Source organism: Thamnophis sirtalis, unplaced genomic scaffold, assembly GCF_051295495.1.
Source record: "Thamnophis sirtalis isolate CommonGarterSnake01/CBP01778 unplaced genomic scaffold, rThaSir2_p1.2 scaffold_9, whole genome shotgun sequence".
NCBI lineage: Eukaryota > Metazoa > Chordata > Lepidosauria > Squamata > Natricidae > Thamnophis > Thamnophis sirtalis.
Window position 1 is genome coordinate 75,141,876 of NW_028261389.1, and position 20,603 is coordinate 75,162,478.

Sequence of the window (20,603 nt, forward strand, 5' to 3'; positions counted from 1 at the left end):
TAACAGTCAGAACTTTGAAGCTCGGTCATAAATCCCCTTTTTCAATTGGGTTGTAACTTTGGTTGCTAAGCAACCGGTCGCAAGACTGCCTGTATCTCAGGGGTGTCAAACTGGATTTCTTTGAGGGCCAGATCAGCGGCTGGGGGGGAAGCACCCTGATGGCTAAAATGGGGCATGAGGGGGGGGCTACATGCCCCGTTTTCAGCCTGGACGGCCTCCTGCAGCCCTTTGCTGGCCAAAACAGTCCTTTGCTATTTCCCCGCGGCCAGATTTAAGCATCCCGTGGGCCAGATCCAGCCTGCGGGCCTTGAGTTTGACACCCCTGCTGTATTCAAAGCCATCAAAATTGAGATCCTTCTCAATTCTATACCGTTGTTGTAGGGTTGCCAGATCCTGAAACGGGTAGCGCTGTTCCGGGCTGAATATGGCAGTGGGATGTTGATGAAAAGGACATCAGTTGTTTGGGTGAAGTAAAACTCATCTATCAGATGCCACGTGATTCCTCCGTTGACGGAATACTGGAGCAGAATTGAATGAGATCTCTCTGGGGTACCTGGGACATAAGAGAAGGTGCCGTAAGGACAACCATGACAAGATGAATCAATTACAAAAGTTTACCTTGGTGTCGAACTATGAAATCAAGTGTATTTTAGTTTTAAAAACAGCATTTATATAGTGGTCAATAATACAACACAGGTTTTAAAATGCAACAAACTCTGATCTTTTTGGCTTGTTTTTTGAGGATGGTACAACTCATTAGCATCAGAGCATGTTAATATAAGGCAACTGGCAGTTGGAACAGAGTTCTTTTCAGGTGGGGAGGGGGAGTAGAACTCCTTAGCATCAGAGCCTGTTGATTACTGTATAAGAAGTACTAATGATCTGATGGTCATTTTAAAAAATCCTTTCTTAGCAAGCACCTAGATGCCAAGAGGAACATACATGCCAAATTTCAAGTTTGTAGACTTCACAGTTCTGGAGATTTTGTGATGAGTGAGTAGTATTTGGCTTTTATATATAGATGTTACAGTGGTGGGTTGCAGATGGTAAGCCCCGGTATGGGCGTACCGGAGCCTGCCCGGAGCATCGGATACCGTTCTGGTACCGTGCTCCGGAGGGCCCACCCACACGCCCGAGCTCCTTACCGGTCTTTTAAGTCTTCGGCGCTTCCGCGCACGGTGCGTACAGCGTCTATGCGATGCTCCGCTGAGCAGCTGGAGTGTCGCGGAGGCACTAAGATGAATGCGCGCAATGCGTGTGTGTGTGCATGTGTTGCGCGTGTCCAGGTGGACTCCGCCGGGCCCGTTCCAATTGTATCAGTTGGAACGGGATCCGGAACCCGCCACTGAGATGTTAGTAACATACTACAGTTTGGAGGTATTACAACACAAGTAACATCTTTCTAGCTTTATTAGGTCACTGTGGCTGTGTCTTGGTTCTGAGTCACAATGGTTTGTTTGTGAATTAGCTTCGCTTTTGGTCTCAGCAAGGATTATATGAATTTATCCTTGTTTGGCATAGTTATTAAGGTTCCACCACAAAACCGTGTTCGACTAAAGCGCGCTCGACGAAACCGCGTAGCTGATGTCATCACAGGGTGACAACAGCGCGGAGACAGAAGCACGCTGTAAACGCTAAACCTAAAATTAACCCCTAAACCTAAACCTAACCCCCCTAAACCTAAACGTAACCCTAAACCTAACCCTTAACCTAACCCCAAACCTAACCCTTAACCTAACCCTAAACCTAACCCCAACCCTTAACCTAACCCTAAACCTAACCCTTAACCTAACCCTAAACCTAACCCCAACCCTTAACCTAACCCCAAACCTAACCCTTAACCTAACCCTAAACCTAACCCTAAACCTAACCCTAAACCTAACCCTTACCTTAAGTTGAATCGGCTTGCTTTCAAAGTGCTATTTAAAGCGCCCTTCTTTCTCCGCGCTCGCTGTTGTTGCCCTGTTGATGACGTCATCGACACGGTTTAATCGGGCGCGCTTTAGTCGAGCGCGATTTTGTCGTGCCACGAGTTATTAAAGCATCAGGATAAGAACCAGAAAACGGTGGATTCTAATCTCACCTAAGGCACAAAACCAGCTAGTTCTTTAGCAAACCATTTCTGAAAGACCCTGGTAGGAAAACAGCAGGGAACAACAACCCAGTGGTGGATTGACTACCCGTTCGCTCATGCTCGCACGCAATGCTTCAGCGCATGGATGGGTGGAGTCTCCCGCTGCTGCCACTACCGGTTCGGCCTGGTTCGGCTGAACCGGGAGCAACTGGAACAGCCATCCAAAGTGGCTAAAGGAGAACGATTTGCTATGCAGCGGTAAACGGAACTTCAAAAGTATTTCTTTTAAAATACTTACCTTTAGCTAAAAATCTGAACGAAAACTGAATGTACATTGTGTTTGTACAGTCTAAATCCCTTGAAACGAGCATCCTCAACCCTTCCTGTGTAGAGAAAATAGGTAATATTATTACTACTTTTTAATGGAGTTAAATAATATCTTGGTCATCTTTCTTGCCAAGCAAGTCCAGCACATTCTTTTAAAACCCTTCTTCAAAAGGGTTTTACTTCATTACTGAAGTAATGCTATATAATGATTTGGAACTAGGCCAGCTTAATAATTCCCCATTATTTGGGGGGGGGGGGGGAGGGCTGTTGGCATTAGGCAGCAGCTAAGGGAGGGGGCCTGATATATTCTCTATGTCCTTGCAGGGCTATACACTTCTTCTTTTAGTTGATATTTTTGCAAAAAAGGAGGGAGAGGGGGGAAGAAGGGAGAAAGAGGGAGTGGGAGAGAGAGAGGAAGGGAGAGAGAGGAGGAGAGGGAGAGAGAGAGGAAGGGAAGGAGGGAGGGAGAGAGGGGGAGAGAGGGAGGAGAAAGGGAGAGAGAGAAAGGGGGAGGTAGAGAAAGTGGGAGAGAGAGAGGGAGAGGGAGAGAGGGGAAGAGAGAGAAGGAGAGGAAGGGAAGGAGGGAGAGGGAGAGAGAGAGGGAAGGAGAGACAGGGGGAGAGAGAGGGGGGAAGGGAAGGAGAGGGAGAGATGGATAAGCAATTTGAAGAAACATTGAGGGAAGGAAAAAATAAGGTAGTAGCTGACAACTCAATATGGATTCTAGGCAGAAAACATGTTGGTTCCAAAGGACACAAAGCGTGACTCCCAGAGAGGCCAAAACACGGGCCATTTTTTGCTCGTTTTTGCCCCTCCCCAGCCCCCAGGAGCACCCTACAAGCCCCCTAAAGGCTATGCATGCCCTTTTTTTTGACGAAAAACGTGCCGTTTTTGGGGAGGTCTGCAGAGCGCAAAACCTTTTTTTTTTTTAAATTGCCTCTTCTAAATCTTGGTGCGTCTTATACTCCGGTGCCTCTTATACTCCGAAAAATGCGGTAATCGTCTCAGTTAAGGCACATTTGGGATTGCTTGCTAAAGTCTCGCCTTCCCTTAAGTGAAACTCAACAGGACAGTTGAATAAAAGGACATGGAAGGAGATTGGGTACGAAGAAAGCAAACGGGGAAAAAAATTGCAATTGGCTTTTGTAAAAACAAAAACAAACAAAAAAGGGAGGAAGACAATTTAGAACGAAGTCACATTTGAAGGTCAACAACTCCTTACCCCCTTGAAGATGAGGCTGGTTCCGGATTTGATGGTGTCCCCGTTCAGGTTTCCTCTCTCGGCTCCGTAGACTTCCGGCCAAAGGTCTGGATGGAGATTGGCATTGAAGTCATCCTTTAGCACAGTTGGGAGAGGAACTGTAGGCACACAATAAGGCCCTCCAAAGCCTCTGTCACACCTGAAGAGACACGGGTGGGTGAGCGTTATCGGTTGGGAAAGGAGCCTAGATAGATTTGGAGGAAGTGCTAAGCTTGAGTTGCCTCTGGTGTCCAGACTCAGATTCCTCCTTGACTTTTGTAGGACATAAAACATAGAACAATAAGGTTGCTGTTGTGGCCAGCAGCCAGTGGAGCTGGCAGCAGATTCGGACAGTGAGGAGGTTGGGGAGGAACATGGGCCAGTCCTGGAGGCTGGGGAAGGTTTGGACGGGAGTTCTGCGTCGGAGGCAGAGAGGGGGCCAGGGCCGTCTGACAGTTATCAGCTGCCTTTGGAGTCAGACATCAGTGAGGCAGAAGAACAGCTGGAGCCTGTTCCCAGTGTGTGCATGTGCAGAACTGCCAGGAGAAGGGAACAGCTAAGGAACAAGGGCCGACTCGGCAGTAAAGGCACAGGTGGACGGTGAATGGCCCCTCCCATAGGGAATAAAAGAGGAGTGAAAAGGGAGTGGAGTTTGCAGGAGACAATTAGTTCAATCCATTAGGGTGAAGATCTGTTCCTGACTTCTTGCCACGTAATTGCTGCTACAGCATGGTGTTTAGAAGATATCGGCCTGGCAGCTCTCCAAGCCCGATCAAGGTCTGTCATTGTGAAATCTCTTGAAAGACTGTTGGGATTTTGCTGCAGATTTTATTTATTAACTAAATAAAAGGGGTTTTATCGGGACGAGGACTTGGCTTCATGATCTTGAGAGGTTTAGGTCAGAAGAGATGGGTCCTGCCATAAACTCGTCATTAAAACAAAACCAGAATTCTCAGCAGCTGTATTTTAACATTAGCCCTCAATATATTATCTTCTCCTCTTAAAAAATGTTAATAATATTTGTTTTCTTACACACAATGCCCAGAATCACAGATTCCATGACCGGAACACATCCAGGGACATCCGGTAGCCAGGATGACGTTATCAATAGTCCAGGTATCCCCACCAGGCGTGTAATCATGTTGGATCCATCGGAAGCGTGTTCTGGGGGACCTGGAAAGAACAGAGAGGAGGAAGAAAAATCAGATTGTGAGGTTATAGAGCAGTGATAGCAAGCCGATGGCACGCATGCCACAGGAGGCATGTAGAGTCCTCTTTGCTGGCATGCCCACTGTTGCCCCAGCCTAGCTCCATTGCACATGTGCTCACGCCTCCCACCAGAGAGGTGGTCTTGGGTCTCTGCTGTACATGTGCAGGGCGTGTTGGGGCGGGGCGCATGTGCGGGTGTGTGTGCTCACATTGAATTTTGGGGGTTCATGTGCCTGCACGCTCCCCCACACCCCATTTTGGGTGCGGAAGGCCTCTTGCACCAACCTATCTGCCTACCTACTTACCTACCTACCTACCCACCCGTGTATCCTCTATCTATCACCTATCAATCTCTACCTACAATCTAGCATTGATGATGTTACCTAGTATGGTAATGAAACGCCTGCAAGAAAACAAGCGCTCAGAGAGCACCAAGCACACCGTATGTCAACCCTGATCTACAGATATTCTCCTTTATTGCCTCTATATCTCTCTATCCATCCGTCCGTCTGTCTGTCTGTCTGTCTGTCTGTCTATCTATCTATCTATCTATCTATCTATCTATCTATCTATCTATCTATCTATCTATCTATCTATCTATCTATCTATCTATCTATCTATCTACATCTACCTACCTACCTACCTACCTACCCATGTATCATCTGTCCATCACAGATCACCTATCAATCTCTACTATCTACTATCAACCTACTATCTAGCGTTGATGATGTTACATAGTATGGTAATGAAACGTCTGCAAGAAAACATCAAGCTCAGTGATCACCAGGGACCCCCTCATTTCAACCCTCAGCTACGAATATTCTCCTTTATAACCTGCCTGCCTGCCTGCCTACCTACCTATCTATCTCTATATCTAATCTCTGTCTGTCTGTCTGTCTGTCTGTCTGTCTGTCTGTCTGTCTGTCTGTCTACCTACCTACCTACCTACCTACCTACCTATCTATCTCTATATCTAATCCCTATCTACCTATCTACCTATCTACCTATCTACCTATCTACCTACCTACCTACCTACCTACCTATCTATCTAATATCTATTTATCTATCTATCTCTATATCTAATCTCTACCTATCTACCTATCTACCTACCTACCTATCTACCTACCTACCTATCTACCTATCTACCTATCTACCTATCTACCTATCTACCTACCTACCTATCTATCTAATATCTATCTATCTATCTATCTATCTATCTATCTATCTATCTATCTATCTATCTATCTATCTATCTATCTATCTATCTCTATATCTAATCTCTACCTACCTACCTACCTACCTACCTATCTACAGGGCGGGGCATAACCTTTTCCTAGGGGGTCACAGCAACACTTGTAATAACAACACAAATAATTCATACACCATTCGAAAGCCCATCAAAAACTGAGTTTATTGACACGATTTAATAGTCAGTATGACCACCATTAGCCCTTCGAACAGCATTCAAACGAGGTGGATAAGAACACAACAAATCTTCAAACAGTTCCGTTCGATTTTCCAGATTTTTCAACACAGTTTCCAAATTCATTCTCAAAGTTTCAACTGAAACAAATTTAACATTTAATAGCTCATTCAATTCAGTTTTTTATGGGCTTTAAAATGAGGTGTCGCGGAAGTTGTAAACTGCTGTCGATCTTGCTGTGACCCCCTAGGAAAAGGTTATGCCCCGCCCTCTGGAAAATCTGGAAAATCGAACGGAACTGTTTGAAGATTTGTTGTGTTCTTATCCACCTCGTTTGAATGCTGTTCGAAGGGCTAATGGTGGTCATACTGACTATTAAATCGTGTCAATAAACTCAGTTTTTGATGGGCTTTCAAATGGTGTATGAATTATTTGTGTTGTTATTACAAGTGTTGCTGTGACCCCCTAGGAAAAGGTTATGCCCCGCCCTGTACATCTACCTACCTACCCATGCATCATCTATCCATCACCTATCAATCTCTACTATATCAATCTACTATCTAGCACTGATGATGTTACCTAGTATGGTAATGAAACGTCTGCAAGTAAACATCCAAGCCCAGTGAGCACCAAGGACCCCCTCATTTCAACCCTCAGCTATGAATATTCTCCTTTATCGGTACTACAGGAAGGGCTGTTTCTTACATGGCTGCAGCAGGAAGAGACAGCGTGATCCGTTTCCAATTCTGGAACCTTTCTGAACTGTAAACCGAGCTCTCGGTGTAATGTTGGCAGCCTATCCTGGGCGGCACACACTCCTCTGTCACCAGATGCCAGTCTTTTCCGTTGTTCAGGGAATACTGGAAATGGATGCCGTGGGAATCGCCGAAGGGCTTGCTGCAGCCCATATTCAGCTCAAACTGCATGAAGGTGGAATCCGCCACGTGGAAATCCCAGGTCTCCGCATAACGAGGCTTTCCTTAAAAACAAAACAAAACAGTGTGCCAGAAAAGAAGAGCAGCTAAGATGGTTAAAGCCCCGGAGACCAAAACATATAAAGAAGGCTTGCAGGAATTGGGCATGGCTAGTCTAGTGAAAAGAAGAACTAAGGGCAGGGGTTGGCTGCTACCGGTTCGCCTGGATTTGGGAGAACCTGTAGCTAACGTTAGGAATGGTTCAGAGAACCTCCAAATCCCACCCCTGGCTGGCCACCCCCACTGGAGTTTCCACATGGCCCATTTTGGAGGTGAGGTACTGTATTTTCCGGAGTACAAGAGGCACTTTTTTCTCCCCAAAAAGAGAGTGAAAATCTGGGTGTGTCTTATAAACTGAATACAGCATTTTTGGCCTCCTGAAACCCCATCCCCTTTGCAAAAATGGATGTGCAGAAGGTTTGGGAGGCCTGGAAACAGAGGTGGGTTCCTAACAGTTCGCACCTATTCGGTAGAACCGGTTCGTCAAATCTACCGAACCGGTTAGAAGAGGTTCCACCAGTGGACCCGGAAAGCAGGCCACACCTACAGAAGAGGTTCCAAAAATTTTTGAAACCCACCACTGGTCCTTGGATATGATTATTCTACTCTGTCATGCTCATATTTACAAAACTCAGTGCCTCTGTGAAAGGTAAGGATGACTACTGCGTTTGTGGTGCAATCAGAACATTGCGTGTGTTGAAGTTGTTTTAACGCAAACCAAAGATGCCTTTAAAAAACAAGTGTACATTCTATTCTTATGCATGCCAGTGCTGTGTGTGAGGTAATTTAAGGGGGTTCTGACAACTGTCGTCGGCATCTTCATATCCGGTCACATGGGCGGCAAGCCACTCCCATCCGGTCACATGGGCAGCAAGCTACTCCCACAAAGGAAGCCACACCCACAGAGTAGGTTCGAACAATTTTTGAAACCCACCACTGCCTGGAAAGTACTCCTTCGGGGCTGGGGAAGGCAAAAACGGGCCATTTTTTGCTCATTTTTGCTCCCCTCCCCAACCCCCAGGATCACTCTACAAGCCTCCTAAAGGCTATGGGGGCAAAAAATGGGCCACACCCACAGAACCAGTAGTAAAAAAAAATTGAATCCCACCACTGATTCTGACTTCACTTTTGGAACAACTCTGTTTACTTACTATGCCTTATTTCTTTGGTGAACTTTGGCAAAGTTTATGGCAAAGTTCCCCAATCCTTCCGGGTGAGAGGGCCGGAACAGGGAGGATGGAGGAAACAGGGGATGATTTTGCGAGAGGGGAAAGCGCATGCACACACATGTGGAGGAACAGAAGTGCCTGCAACATTCCCAACAACACTCAAGCGAGGGGAGCTGAAAGCATATAAGACAAAATGCTCATGTGAATGGGGCTACAAGGAAAAGTGTGCGAACTAGCCGGCCCTTCACACAGCCCAGTGGCAATTACCACCGTGATACCCCCCGGGGACCACAGGTTGGGGACCTCTGGCCTACGGCAGAGGGATTAACATCACCAACATGAATGTATGACTGTATCCAGTATTTCAAAACTTGAAAATGCTGGGATTTTCAAAACAAAAGAAACGAAAAGGATCAGAGGTGGTATTCAGCAGGTTCTCACCGGTTCTGGAGAACTGGTAGCGAAAATTTTGAGTAGTTCAGCGAATCGGTAAATACCACCTGTGACTGGCCCCGCTCCCATCTATTCTCTGCCTCCCGAGTCCCAGCTGATCGGGAAGAAATAGGGATTTTGCAGTATCCTTCCCCTGGAGTGGGGAGGGAATTGAGATTTTATAGTATCCTTCCTGTGGAGTGGGGAGGGAATGGAGATTTTGCAGTATCCTTCCCCTGGAGTGGGGAGAGAATGGAGATTTTGCAGTATCCTTCCCCTGGAGTGGGGAGGGAATGGAGATTTTGCAGTATCCTTCCCCTGGAGTGGGGAGGAAATTGAGATTTTGCAGTATCCTTCCCCTGGAGTGGGGTGGGAATGGAGATTTTGCAGTATCCTTCCCCTGGAGTGGGGAGGGAATGGAGATTTTGCAGTATCCTTCCCCTGGAGTGGGGAGGGAATGGAGATTTTGCAGTATCCTTCCCCTGGAGTGGGGAGGGAATGGAGATTTTGCAGCATCCTTCCCCTGGAGTGGGGAGGGAATGCAGATTTTGCAGTATCCTTCCCCTGGAGTGGGGAGGGAATGGAGATTTTGCAGCATCCTTCCCCTGGAGTGGGGAGGGAATGGAGATTTTGCAGCATCCTTCCCCTGGAGTGGGGAGGGAATGGAGATTTTGCAGCATCCTTCCCCTGGAGTGGGGAGGGAATGGAGATTTTACAGCATCCTTCCCCTGGAGTGGGGAGGGAATGGAGATTTTGCAGTATCCTTCCCCTGGAGTGAGGAGGGAATGGAGATTTTGCAGAATCCTTCCCCTGGAGTGGGGAGAGAATGGAGATTTTACAGTATCCTTCCCCTGGAGAGGGGTGGGAATGGAGATTTTACAATATCCTTCCTCTGGAGTGGGGTGAGAATGGAGATTTTGCAGAATCCTTCCCCTGGAGTGGGGTGGGAATGGAGATTTTACAGTATCCTTCTCCTGGAGTGGGGTGAAAATGGAGATTTTGCAGAATCCTTCCCCTGGAGTGTGGTGGGAATGGAGATTTTACCCCTACCCCTGCCACGACCACCAAGCCATGGCCACAGAACCGGTAGTAAAAATTTTTGAATCCCACCACTGAAAAGGATAAAAAGCGTGCTCTTCGCACGATTTGAGCCTTACCTATATTTTCACTGAAGATGAGAGAGGTATCCATAGATAGACAATCGATGTCGACCTGCCCCCCTTGAACCCGGTACCAATTTGCCTGCAAATCTACAGAGCCATCGAATTTGTCTTGAAAACCCATCGGAGAGCTGTCGTTCATTCCCACAAGGACGTCATCCAAAGCCCATTGGGCTGAATGCTTTCCTAGAAACAAGCAGGAAAGTACAAGATGATTTTTCTTTATTCATTACTAGCCGATAATCCGGCATTGCCCGGGTATTTATTTATAGGGGGAAAATGTCTGGAACAAACGTAATTTCTAATGTTGGATTTTCCCCCTTACCAGAGGGAGCCCCCTTGTGGAGTACTGTGAAGCCGTTACCATGGCAACTCCACTGCGCTGTACAGTAGAAGCCATTTTACAGCAGTACAGTAGAAGTCATTTTAAGGCACAACAGGCTGTATCTTAACAGAACACACACCCTGAGGGGTTTTAGGGGTGTGTTACCCCCCACAGTACTTGTTTCCAGAGAGTAAGTCATCTGTGTACCAGGTTTGGTTGAAATTGTTTGAGGCGTTCCAGAGTAATGCTGGAACATACACACACAGCCGTTTTATATATATAGTCAGTCTTCCTGCCTGCCTGCCTGCCTGCCTGCCTGCCTACCTACCTACCTACCTACCTACTTACCTACCTACCTAATTTTATCTCTCCCTCTCCATCCATCTCTCTCTCCATCCATCTCTCTCTCCTATCTCTATCTATCTATCTATCTATCTATCTATCTATCTATCTCTTTCTATCCATCCATCCATCCATCCATCCATCCATCCATCCATCCATCTATCTATCTATCTATCTATCATCTGTCTAATCTATCCCAAGTATTGACACTATCACTGCAGAAGTACTAGGACCCGAATGATACTGTCTTTATTAATTAATCACATGGAAAAGTTATCTATGCATGATATGTCATTCTATGTACCTACCATGTTGAGGTTGCCACCACCGAAATGCGGTGGCCGATGTTTTGGCCTCCCGGGGCAATTCGATAGACACAATCTGTGGTTCCAAGAAAGACAAGAAGTCCAGTTCTCGTAGCAAAGTCCAGCTGATTCCGTTGTCGTTTGAATACTGGACCACAAGTCCTACGAATCGAAATGAAATAAAACATCATTTTAAAGGCTCGGTAGCAAAACATGGGATCTAATGCCAATCTTAGAGCTACTGATGATGCAACATCTGCATTTCGCAAATGCAGAATCATTACAGGTAGTCCTTGACTTACAGCCATTCATTTAGTGACCATTCAAAATACAGCAGCCCTGAATAAAAAAGCGATTTGCAACTGGTCCTCGTATTTATGACGATCGCAGCATCCCCAAGGTCTCTTGATCAAAATTCGGAAGCTTGGCAAATGGCATGTAGTTACGATGGCTGCAACATCCCAGCCTGATGCTGACGTACAGAGTCAATGGGAGAAACCAGATTCATGTACAAACCTGTGGTTCACTTAACAACTGTAGATTCACTTAACAACCATGGCAAAAAAAGGTTGGGAAATCTGCCATGACTCCCTTAACAGCTGCCGTGTCAAAGTCTTTCGGGATAAGGCTGATAAGCACCCACCTTTATCTTCCTTGAAACGCTGCCAAAGACTTAACTGGCAATTAGCTTAGCAAGGCCACACAGAGCAAAGAATCAAAACGGAGCTTCAGAAGGTAAACCGACCAGCATGAACTAAGTTGCTTCCTGCAAAGGCTCATGTGCCTTTGCTGCTCCTTTATGTCCTATGGGAGGGGCCAATCACCTCCAAGACTTACTCCCAAGTTGTCCCTTCTATCTTAACTGTTCTTGCCTTCTGGCAGCTCTGCGCATGCACGCACATAACTCCCAGATGGCCCTGGCCCCCTCTTTCCCTATGACATAGAGCCCTTGTCTGAGTCTTCCCCAGACTCCAGGACTGGCCCAGGTTCCTCCCCAACCTCCTCAATGTCCTACTCTGCTGTCAGCTCCGCAGGCTGCTTGCGAACCACAACAGACTACCAGTAACTTATGGTTTTAGGCATTCTGTCACTTGTCGAGATTTATATTGTGAATGGCAGCACTTTGATAAATTTGAGATGTCGGTGGCCTGAGAATTACACCTGAAACCAAGTACTTTTCAGTCCAGGCAAGAATCCTGCAATAAGTTAACAGAAACAATAGACCTTATCAGCTCGTTGTGATAAATAAAGGTAAAGGTTTCCCTCGCACATATGTGCTAGTCGTTACTGACTCTAGGGGGCGGTGCTCATCTCCGTTTCAAAGCCGAAGAGCCAGCGCTGTCCGAAGACGTCTTCATGGCCATGTGGCCGGCATGACTAAATGCCGAAAGTGCACGGAACGCTGTTCCCTTCCCACCAAAGGTGGTCCCTATTTTTCTACTTGCATTTTTTACGTGCTTCTGGTAGGTTGGCAGAAGCTAGGACAAGTAACAGGAGCTCACTCCATTACCTGGAGCTAGGGATTCGAACCGCCAAACCGCCGACCTTTCTGATTGATAAGCTCAGCGTCTTAGCCACTGAGCCACCTTCTGTTATGATAAATGCAAGGCGGCAAATTAAGTCAGTTGAAACAGACAAATCACAGTTCTGGCAAGGCAGTCTTTGTCGCACGAAACACACAAGGAGCAAACTTTCCAGAAATGTGAACGGCTGTCTGCGACAACCAAACCACTCCCCTTTCCTCCTATTTATTCCCCAGCCAGAGAGGGGCCAGTCAGCATCCAGTGTTTGTTTTGCTTCCCGAGCCAGCTCCTTGTCCTCCATTGTTCACCTCTCCTATCTGCTCTACGCATACACGCATCTAGAACAGGCCTCAGCTGTTCCTCCTCCGCTTTCTAACGAGTCTCCGACAAGCAAAAGCAACAGGGGAAGCCAGGTTCACTTAACAAACCCATGTTTCACGTAACGAGTTCAGGGAATCACTTAACAACTGTCGCACAAAGGTCATAAAATGCGTCAGAACTTTGGGAAATTTTGGGCTCAGAAGAACCAACTTGGATTACATATTTCTAGCCAGTACTGATGAATAGAGCCGAGGTGGCGCAGTGGTTAGGGTGCAGTACTGCAGGCCACTTCAGCTGACTGTTATTTGCAGTTCAGCGGTTCTAATCTTACCGGCTCAAGGTTGACTCAGCCTTCCATCCTTCCGAGGTGGGTAAAATGACGACCCAGACTGTGGGGGCAATATGCTGACTCTGTAAACCGCTTAGAGAGGGCTGAAAGCCCTATGAAGCGGTATATAAGTCTAACTGCTATTGCTATGAATATTTGGACAGATATTACCTTTAATACCTGCTACTATGTTTAAGACAGCTGTATGATCTTTATAAAAAGAACGCATGGTATCCACACAACATTTTTAACTAAATGATATAGCTAACAAAATAAAAAATGATTTTACCTTCGTTCCTGGCTCGGGGTCTGTTGCAATCGGTACCAGCTGTTTTGCTTCCAATTTGCACATAGAACTGAACTAGTCTGGGTTTTTTTTAAAAAAAAAGAAAGTTTAAGAAGTTAGTTTGGAAGAAAAAATAACCATATCTTTTAAAGCTTGGGAATTGTTCCATCAAATATAATTTCCCAGTATTCAAGCCCTATTTAGCATTTAATTTTATATACTGTAGAACCTCTTTGGAATTGAGTGTAAAAGTACTACTAATCACGCCTATGTAGAACTGTACTGTAATTCTTAAGTAAGTTCACTCTGTAGAACCAGAAATGTAATATGGGTAGTCCTTGAATTACAACAGTTTATTTAGTAACCATCCAAAGTTATCATCCAAGGATCAATGAAGGAAAACAACAAAGCCCAAAAATAGTAGTTAAGGAGAATTAACACACATATTTATGTATCCAAGTGGTTTAAACTTACTAGAGGTAATCAGCCAATATAGCAGAGAGAGGAGTAAGATAAGAGGGTTAAGGATGGTGAAATGCAAATGGAATATAATAGAAGGGGAAATAATATAAGGTAAGCGATATCGATTGATAATTGCTATTAGAAAGAACAGGAAGCTCCTGTTCATATTGTATTGTGTAAATGTGGTCTACGTCTGAGTTTTGTGTGTGTGTATTTTACATGTTTGTAAATAAAATAAAATAACAAATTTACAACTGCACTGAACAAAGTGATTTATGACCATCTCCCACACTTATGACCGTTGCATAGTCACGTTATCAAAATTCGGATTCTTTTTTTTTTTTTTTTTTGTAAAAAGGTCAAAGCATTTTGGATAAAAATATGGTGGATTATGGAAAATATCTTTAAGAAGAGGATAAAGTTTGCCCCTCAGTTATTCTTGTTAGGTATAACTACTGATTGTACGGTTATAGAGACTAATTTGATTCTGAATTTAACAAACGGCAGCAAGACTGTTGATGGCGCAGTATTGGAAGAAGGAAGAATTGCCTACTATTCAAGAATGGACATTAAAAGTAACAAACTTAGCAGAGATGGCTAAAATATCAGCATATCTCAAGGATCATTCAGACGAGAAATATAAGCTGGAGAAGATGGATTGACTATACTCAAAATAAATATGGGACTAAGAAACTCCAGATAGCTTATGATTGAAGGAGCAAGGAATGATATAATTTGTTTAGAGTTAGTTTAACAAAAGGAGAGTTAAAGTACAAGTGAGGGATGATGCTAAAGTCTGTTAGTTTATTTTAGAATATGATTGTTTAAGATTTATACCCTGCATTTGCTCTGGGAAGTCGGGGGGAGGGAGAGGTTGGGGGGGGGGAAGGTGGGTTCGGGTGTGGGAGGGGAGGTAAATATTTGTAAAACCTTTTTAAAACTTTTAATAAAAAAGAATTTGGATTCTTGGCCACTGACCAGAGGTGGGTTCCTACCAGTTCGCACCTATTCGGTAGAACCGGTTCATCAAATCTACCGAACCAGTTAGAAGAGGTTCCACCAGTGGACCCGGAAAGCAGGCCACACCTACACAAGAGGTTCCAAAATTTTTTGAAACCCACCACTGGTCCTTGGATATGATTATTCTACACTATCATGCTCCTATTTATAAAACTCAGTGGCTCTGTGAAAGGTAAGGATGACTACTGCGTTTGTGGTGCAATCAGAACATTGCGTGTGTTGAAGTTGTTTTAACGCAAACCAAAGATGCCTTTTAAAAAACAACTTTACATCCTATTCTTATGCATGCCAGTGCTGTGTGTGAGGTAATTTAAGGTGGTTCTGACAAGTGTCGTCAGCATCTTCATATCCGGTCACATGGGCGGCAAGCCACTGCCATCCGGTCACATGGGTGGCAAGCCACTCCCACAAAGGAGGCCACACCCACAGAGTAGGTTCGAACAATTTTTGAAACCCGCCACTGCCATTGACTCATATTTATGAGTGTCCTGGGGTCTCCTTTCGCGACCTTCTGACAAGCAAACTCAATCGGGAAGCCAGATTCACTTAACAACCGTGTGACTAAATGAACACCTGCAGCGATTCACTTAACGACTGTGACAAGAAAGATTGTAAAACAGGGCAAAACTCACTTAGCAACTCACTTACTTGCTTAGCAATTTACCAGAAATTTTGGGCTCAATTGTGTTTGTAAGCCGAGGATCACTACTTGTGTCATATAGCAATGGTTCCCAAACTTGGCAACTTTAAGACTTGTGGACTTCAACTCCCAGAATTCCTCAGCCGACATTGTCTGTCATTCTCCACAAGTCTTAAAGTTGCCAAGTTTGGGAACCACTGTCATATAGTATAGCCTTTATTGTCATTGTACAAAATAAATACAACGGAGTTGGTTTTAGGCTCACTGATGCAATCACATGACATCAAATACAACAACATAAATAGTAAAAAGAATAATAATAATACCACACTAACTTCTTATAACAGTTATGTTATCTGTATGTAGATGATGCATGTGAATCTTTGAGATCCTTGAAAATGAGAAACTATTTCATATAAAAGAGAGGTCTCCAATGTTGGCCACTTCAAAATTCATGGACTTCAACTCCCAGAATTCCTCAGCCGGCGTTGTCTGTCATTCTGCATTGCTGGCTGAGGAATTCTGGGAGTTGAAGTCCACAAGTCTTAAAATGGCCGAGGTTGGAGCGCCATGATTTAAAACCTTGTCCCTCTAGGGAAACAAAAAAACCTGAATTTTTCATGGTCCTGTAAAGCCTGTGGCAAAATGAAGTTTTTAAAAACAAAATATAGAGTTAACCTGATGCCTGTCGTATCCAGAGCGACGGTCCGTGCTTCCCGCTTGCCCGAACCGCCAAAGTAAAGAGATTTCCCGTCGTTCAATATTCCGCAGCCATTTCCAACTTGAGCTCCGGTTATCTTGTACCAAAGAGGACTCAATTTCCTCTCAAATCTGTCAAACATCTCGCTGGGATTAGGTACATTAGACACACAGGTCCCATGTGAAGCTTCAGAAAAGGAAATAAAAAATAGATATATGGGAGATAGATTTTGGAAAAAAAAGTTTCAATGCAAAGGCCAAGAACTGGCAAACAAACATTATACATACAATATATTATATTAGTGATATACTAGCTGGATACCCGTGCTTCACTATGAAGCTATGTCATCGGTCTTGATAAATTAACACTTGAAGGCAACTGGCAGTTGGAACAGAGTTCTTTTCAGGTGGGGAGGGGGAGTAGAACATCTAACTCCTTAGCATCAACGGGTGTTAATATAATACTGTGTAAGAAATACATGGTCATTTCGAAAAATCCATTTTTAGCAAGCACCTAGAAGCCAAGAGGGACATACATGCTGAATTCTATTTACCTATTAGAGCTTACCTGTATAGGCCATGTCACAAAAACAGACACCGGAAATGCAGTCTCCCTGACCATTGCAGTAGTTGGGACACGGCTCTGAAATATACACTCCGTCCAAGCCAAAGGGAGGGAGACTCTTTTGCGAGCGGCTCTCTTGGATCCAGCGGAATCTGGTCTTCCTGCACAAGGGGGAGGGGGGGAGAAATACCAAAGCTGTGGCTGCTTTCTCTGAAAATGGGTGCTGGTTTGCAAATGTTTACTCTCCAAAGAGATATTCAAGTTGTTTTGTGGGCTTAGGTATCTCCAAGACAAACATATAGCCTCTTCCGTGGGACAAAGCCACGCACATAATTTTACTTATTTACTTATCTATATGATGGCCATTTGATTACTAGAGGGACTCTGGGTCCCTGATCATCTACATTTTCTTTCTTTCTTTCTTTCTTTCTTTCTTTCTTTCTTTCTTTCTTTCTTTCTTTCTTTCTTTCTTTCTTTCTTCCTTCCTTCCTTCCTTCCTTCCTTCTCCTTCCTTCCTTCCTTCCTCCCTTCTGTTTTCTCTCCTCTTCCTTCCTTCTCCTTTTCTTTCCTCCTCCTTCCTCCTCCTCCCTTCCTTCCTTCCCTCCTTCCTTCCTTCTCCTTTTCTTTCCTCCTCCTTCCTTCCTTCTCTTTTTCTTTCCTCCTTCGTCCCTTCTCCTTTTCCTCCTTCCTTCCTTCTCCTTTATTCTCTTTTTCTTTCCTTTTCCTTCCTTCTCCTTCCTTCCTTCTCCCCTCCCATCTCATCTCATCTCCTCCCATCCCATCCCATATCTCATCCCATCTCCCATCCCATCCCTCATTCTTTCCCATCCCATATCTCCTCTCATCAACCCTCCCCTCCCATCTCCTGCCTTGCCCTGCCCTGCCGTACCCTACCACATTCAAGTAACAGCCTCAATGGTAGGGAAGCAATGCCATCTCCTTGTCTGCTCTTTAACTCCCCTCCCTCCTCAAATGGGATATTCTGAATTTAGACATTGGCATCCTACAATGGAAGGAGTCAACACAAAACCTGGTATAATCGAGCACGTGATAATCCACGAAATTCGACAGATGGATTTCGCTAGTCTATCAACGGCAAATGCCACATGAAAAATCTATATATTGCTCTGAACAGGTTTGGAGGCAGAATTTGTGTACAACGAAGAAAATGTTCCCATAACGCACTGCGACTTTGAATAGACTCCATTAACCATTAATGGAAGTGATTCCAAAGGGAATATTTTTAGATCCGGGTGCAAATCTGTCCCAAGTTATATCCAACTGTTGTAGCACGGATACAAGGCAAGGCGCGGAATAATATCCCATCTGGAATTGCAATCGATAAATGCAATTATGCCGATTAGCTTGATTAGCATTCTTGGGGAGCTGAGAAATGTTGTTTCGAGTCTGGTGCCTCGTCCCAGTTATATGACAGACATAATGCGAAACAAGCTGCCTCTGTAGATGGGGCACTGTTTCCATTGGGCCAAACAATCTCATTAATGTGTGTGTGATTTGGCAACCGTGTCTCTGTTGGTTAATTAAAGGGAAATACGTTTGAGTAGAATGCTCACTGTTTATGTGATTTAGTCCCCCCAAGAAGACTGTTAGTTCTCTAAACTATACAGCATGCCTTGTTCTGTAATTATTTGTTAATGGAGTAACAGAAGGAGACTGTCTAAAAACACTTAGACAAGAAGATAAAATATATTTGGCCGGGCTATTAAAAAAACAGAAGAAGTAGAATTTTTTTTTAAAAAAATAAACATGGTAGAACTGTTGGTTAAATCTTTAGCTATTGTACCAATGTCATGGGGACGCAGTGGCTCAGCGGCTAAGATGCTGAGCTTATCAATCAGAAAGGTCGGCAGTTTGGCGTTCGAATCCCTAACATCGCATAATGGAGTGAGCTCCCGTGACTTGTCCCAGCTTCTGCCAACCTAGCAGTTCGAAAGCATGTAAAAAAATGCAAGTAGAAAAATAGGGACCACCTTTGGTGGGAAGGGAACAGCATTCCATGCGCCTTTGGCGTTTAGTCATGCCGGCCACATGACCACGGAGAGGTCTTCGGACAGCGCTGGCTCTTCAGCTTTGAACCGGAGATGATCACCAACGCCCCCTAGAGTCTGGAACGACTACAACAAATGTGCAAGGGGAACCTTTGCCTTACCTTTACTAATACCTTGGAAGAGGAGGAGACACGGTTATGATTCTGAACAAAACAGATCAGAGAAGAATAACAGAGCTGGAAGGGACCTTGGAGGTCTTCTAGTCCAACCCCCTGCTCAAGCAGAAGACCCTATACCATTTCAGACAGGGTATTCCTCTTCAAAACATCCATGGATGGAGCACCCAATACCTTCTGGAGGTAAATTGTTCCATTGGTTAATAGTCCTCACTGTTAGGAATGTTCTCCTTAATTCCAGGTTGCTTCATTCCTTGATTAGTTTCCACCCATTGCTTCTTGTTCTACTCTCAGGTGCTTTGGAGAATAGCTTGACTCCCTCTTCTTTGTGGCAGCCCCTCAAATATTGGAAGACTGCTATCATGTCTCCCCTAGTGCTTCTTTCTATTAAACTAGACCTGCCCAGTTCCTGCAACCGTTCTTCCTACGTTTTAGCCTCCAGCCCCCTAATCATCTTTGTTGCTCTTCTCTGCACTCTTTCTAGAGTCCCCACATCTTTTTTATATCGTGGTGACCAAAACTGGATGCCGTATTCCAGGTGTGGCCTTACCAAGGGGTTACACTTTGTGGAATATTCTCTCTTTATGTTCAGAAATAATAACTGAAACTCATTGTAAAGGATTTTAGTCTCCAAGAAAGAGTTACCGGTTAAAGTTAGAGAAAAGGACATTCTAATATTGTTTGGAAATTTCAAAGAACAAGGTGTAACTTTGGTGACGCCGCTATTGAGGCTTCCAGTCTAGTTTTTGGATTCTTGTAAAATACAGGTAGCCCTCAACTTACAACACTTCATGTAGTGACCGTTGAAAGTCACAACGGCACTGAAAAAAGTGACTGTTTTTCACACTTATGACAATTGCAGCATCCTGAAGGATGATCAAAATCCAGACTCTTGGCAACTGACTCATATAGCAATAGCAGTTAGACTTATATACCGCTTCATAGGGCTTTCAGCCCTCTCTAAGCGGTTTACAGAGTCAGCATATTGCCCCCAACAACAATCCGGGTCCTCATTTTACCCACCTCGGAAGGATGGAAGGCTGAGTCAACCCTGAGCCGGTGAGATTAGAACTGCTGAACTGCAGATAACAGTCAGCTGAAGTGGCCTGCAGTACTGCACCCTAACCACTGCGCCACCTCGGCTCTTCATATTTATGACGGCTGCAGTGTTCTGGGGGTCATGTGATCTGCTTTTCCGACCTTCCGACAAGCCCGATTCACTTAACAACCATATTACTAACGTTAAAAAAAAATGCCATGATTCGTTGAACCACCGTGGCAAGGAAAGTCATAAAATGGGGCAAAACTGAACCAATGTTTTACTCAGCAACATACATTTGGGGATTGTAACTCTCTGCAGTCGCTAAGTTAGTAACCTGGTTGTTAAGTGGATCCGGCTTCCCCTTTGCTTGTCAGGCGGTCGCAAAAGGGGATCATGTGACGCCCTGGGGCACTGAGCCCGTCATAAATAGGAACCAGTTGCCAGTTTTGATCACGGGATGTTGCAAAAGTTGTAACTTTGAAAAATGGTTGTAAGGAGAGGTAGCATTCAGGCGGTTCGGACTGGTTCACCGGTAGTGGAAATCATGGGTGG

At 44.8% G+C, this 20,603-nt stretch overlaps 1 protein-coding gene across 1 annotated transcript in view; it reads right to left on the bottom strand.

Annotated features, from left to right (window-relative positions):
- Positions 1–20,603, bottom strand: part of RELN (reelin) — a 389,713-nt gene that overhangs the window by 91,446 nt on the left and 277,664 nt on the right. Inside the window, exons 29-38 of the mRNA XM_087722293.1 lie at positions 16,828–16,985; positions 16,239–16,446; positions 13,442–13,518; positions 10,984–11,142; positions 10,006–10,194; positions 6,979–7,252; positions 4,674–4,814; positions 3,624–3,801; positions 2,373–2,457; positions 371–553 (exon numbers count right to left, since the gene is read on the bottom strand). Of these exons, the coding sequence (XP_087578419.1) occupies positions 371–553; positions 2,373–2,457; positions 3,624–3,801; positions 4,674–4,814; positions 6,979–7,252; positions 10,006–10,194; positions 10,984–11,142; positions 13,442–13,518; positions 16,239–16,446; positions 16,828–16,985 (1,652 nt within the window). The remainder of the gene's footprint in view (positions 1–370; positions 554–2,372; positions 2,458–3,623; positions 3,802–4,673; positions 4,815–6,978; positions 7,253–10,005; positions 10,195–10,983; positions 11,143–13,441; positions 13,519–16,238; positions 16,447–16,827; positions 16,986–20,603) is intronic.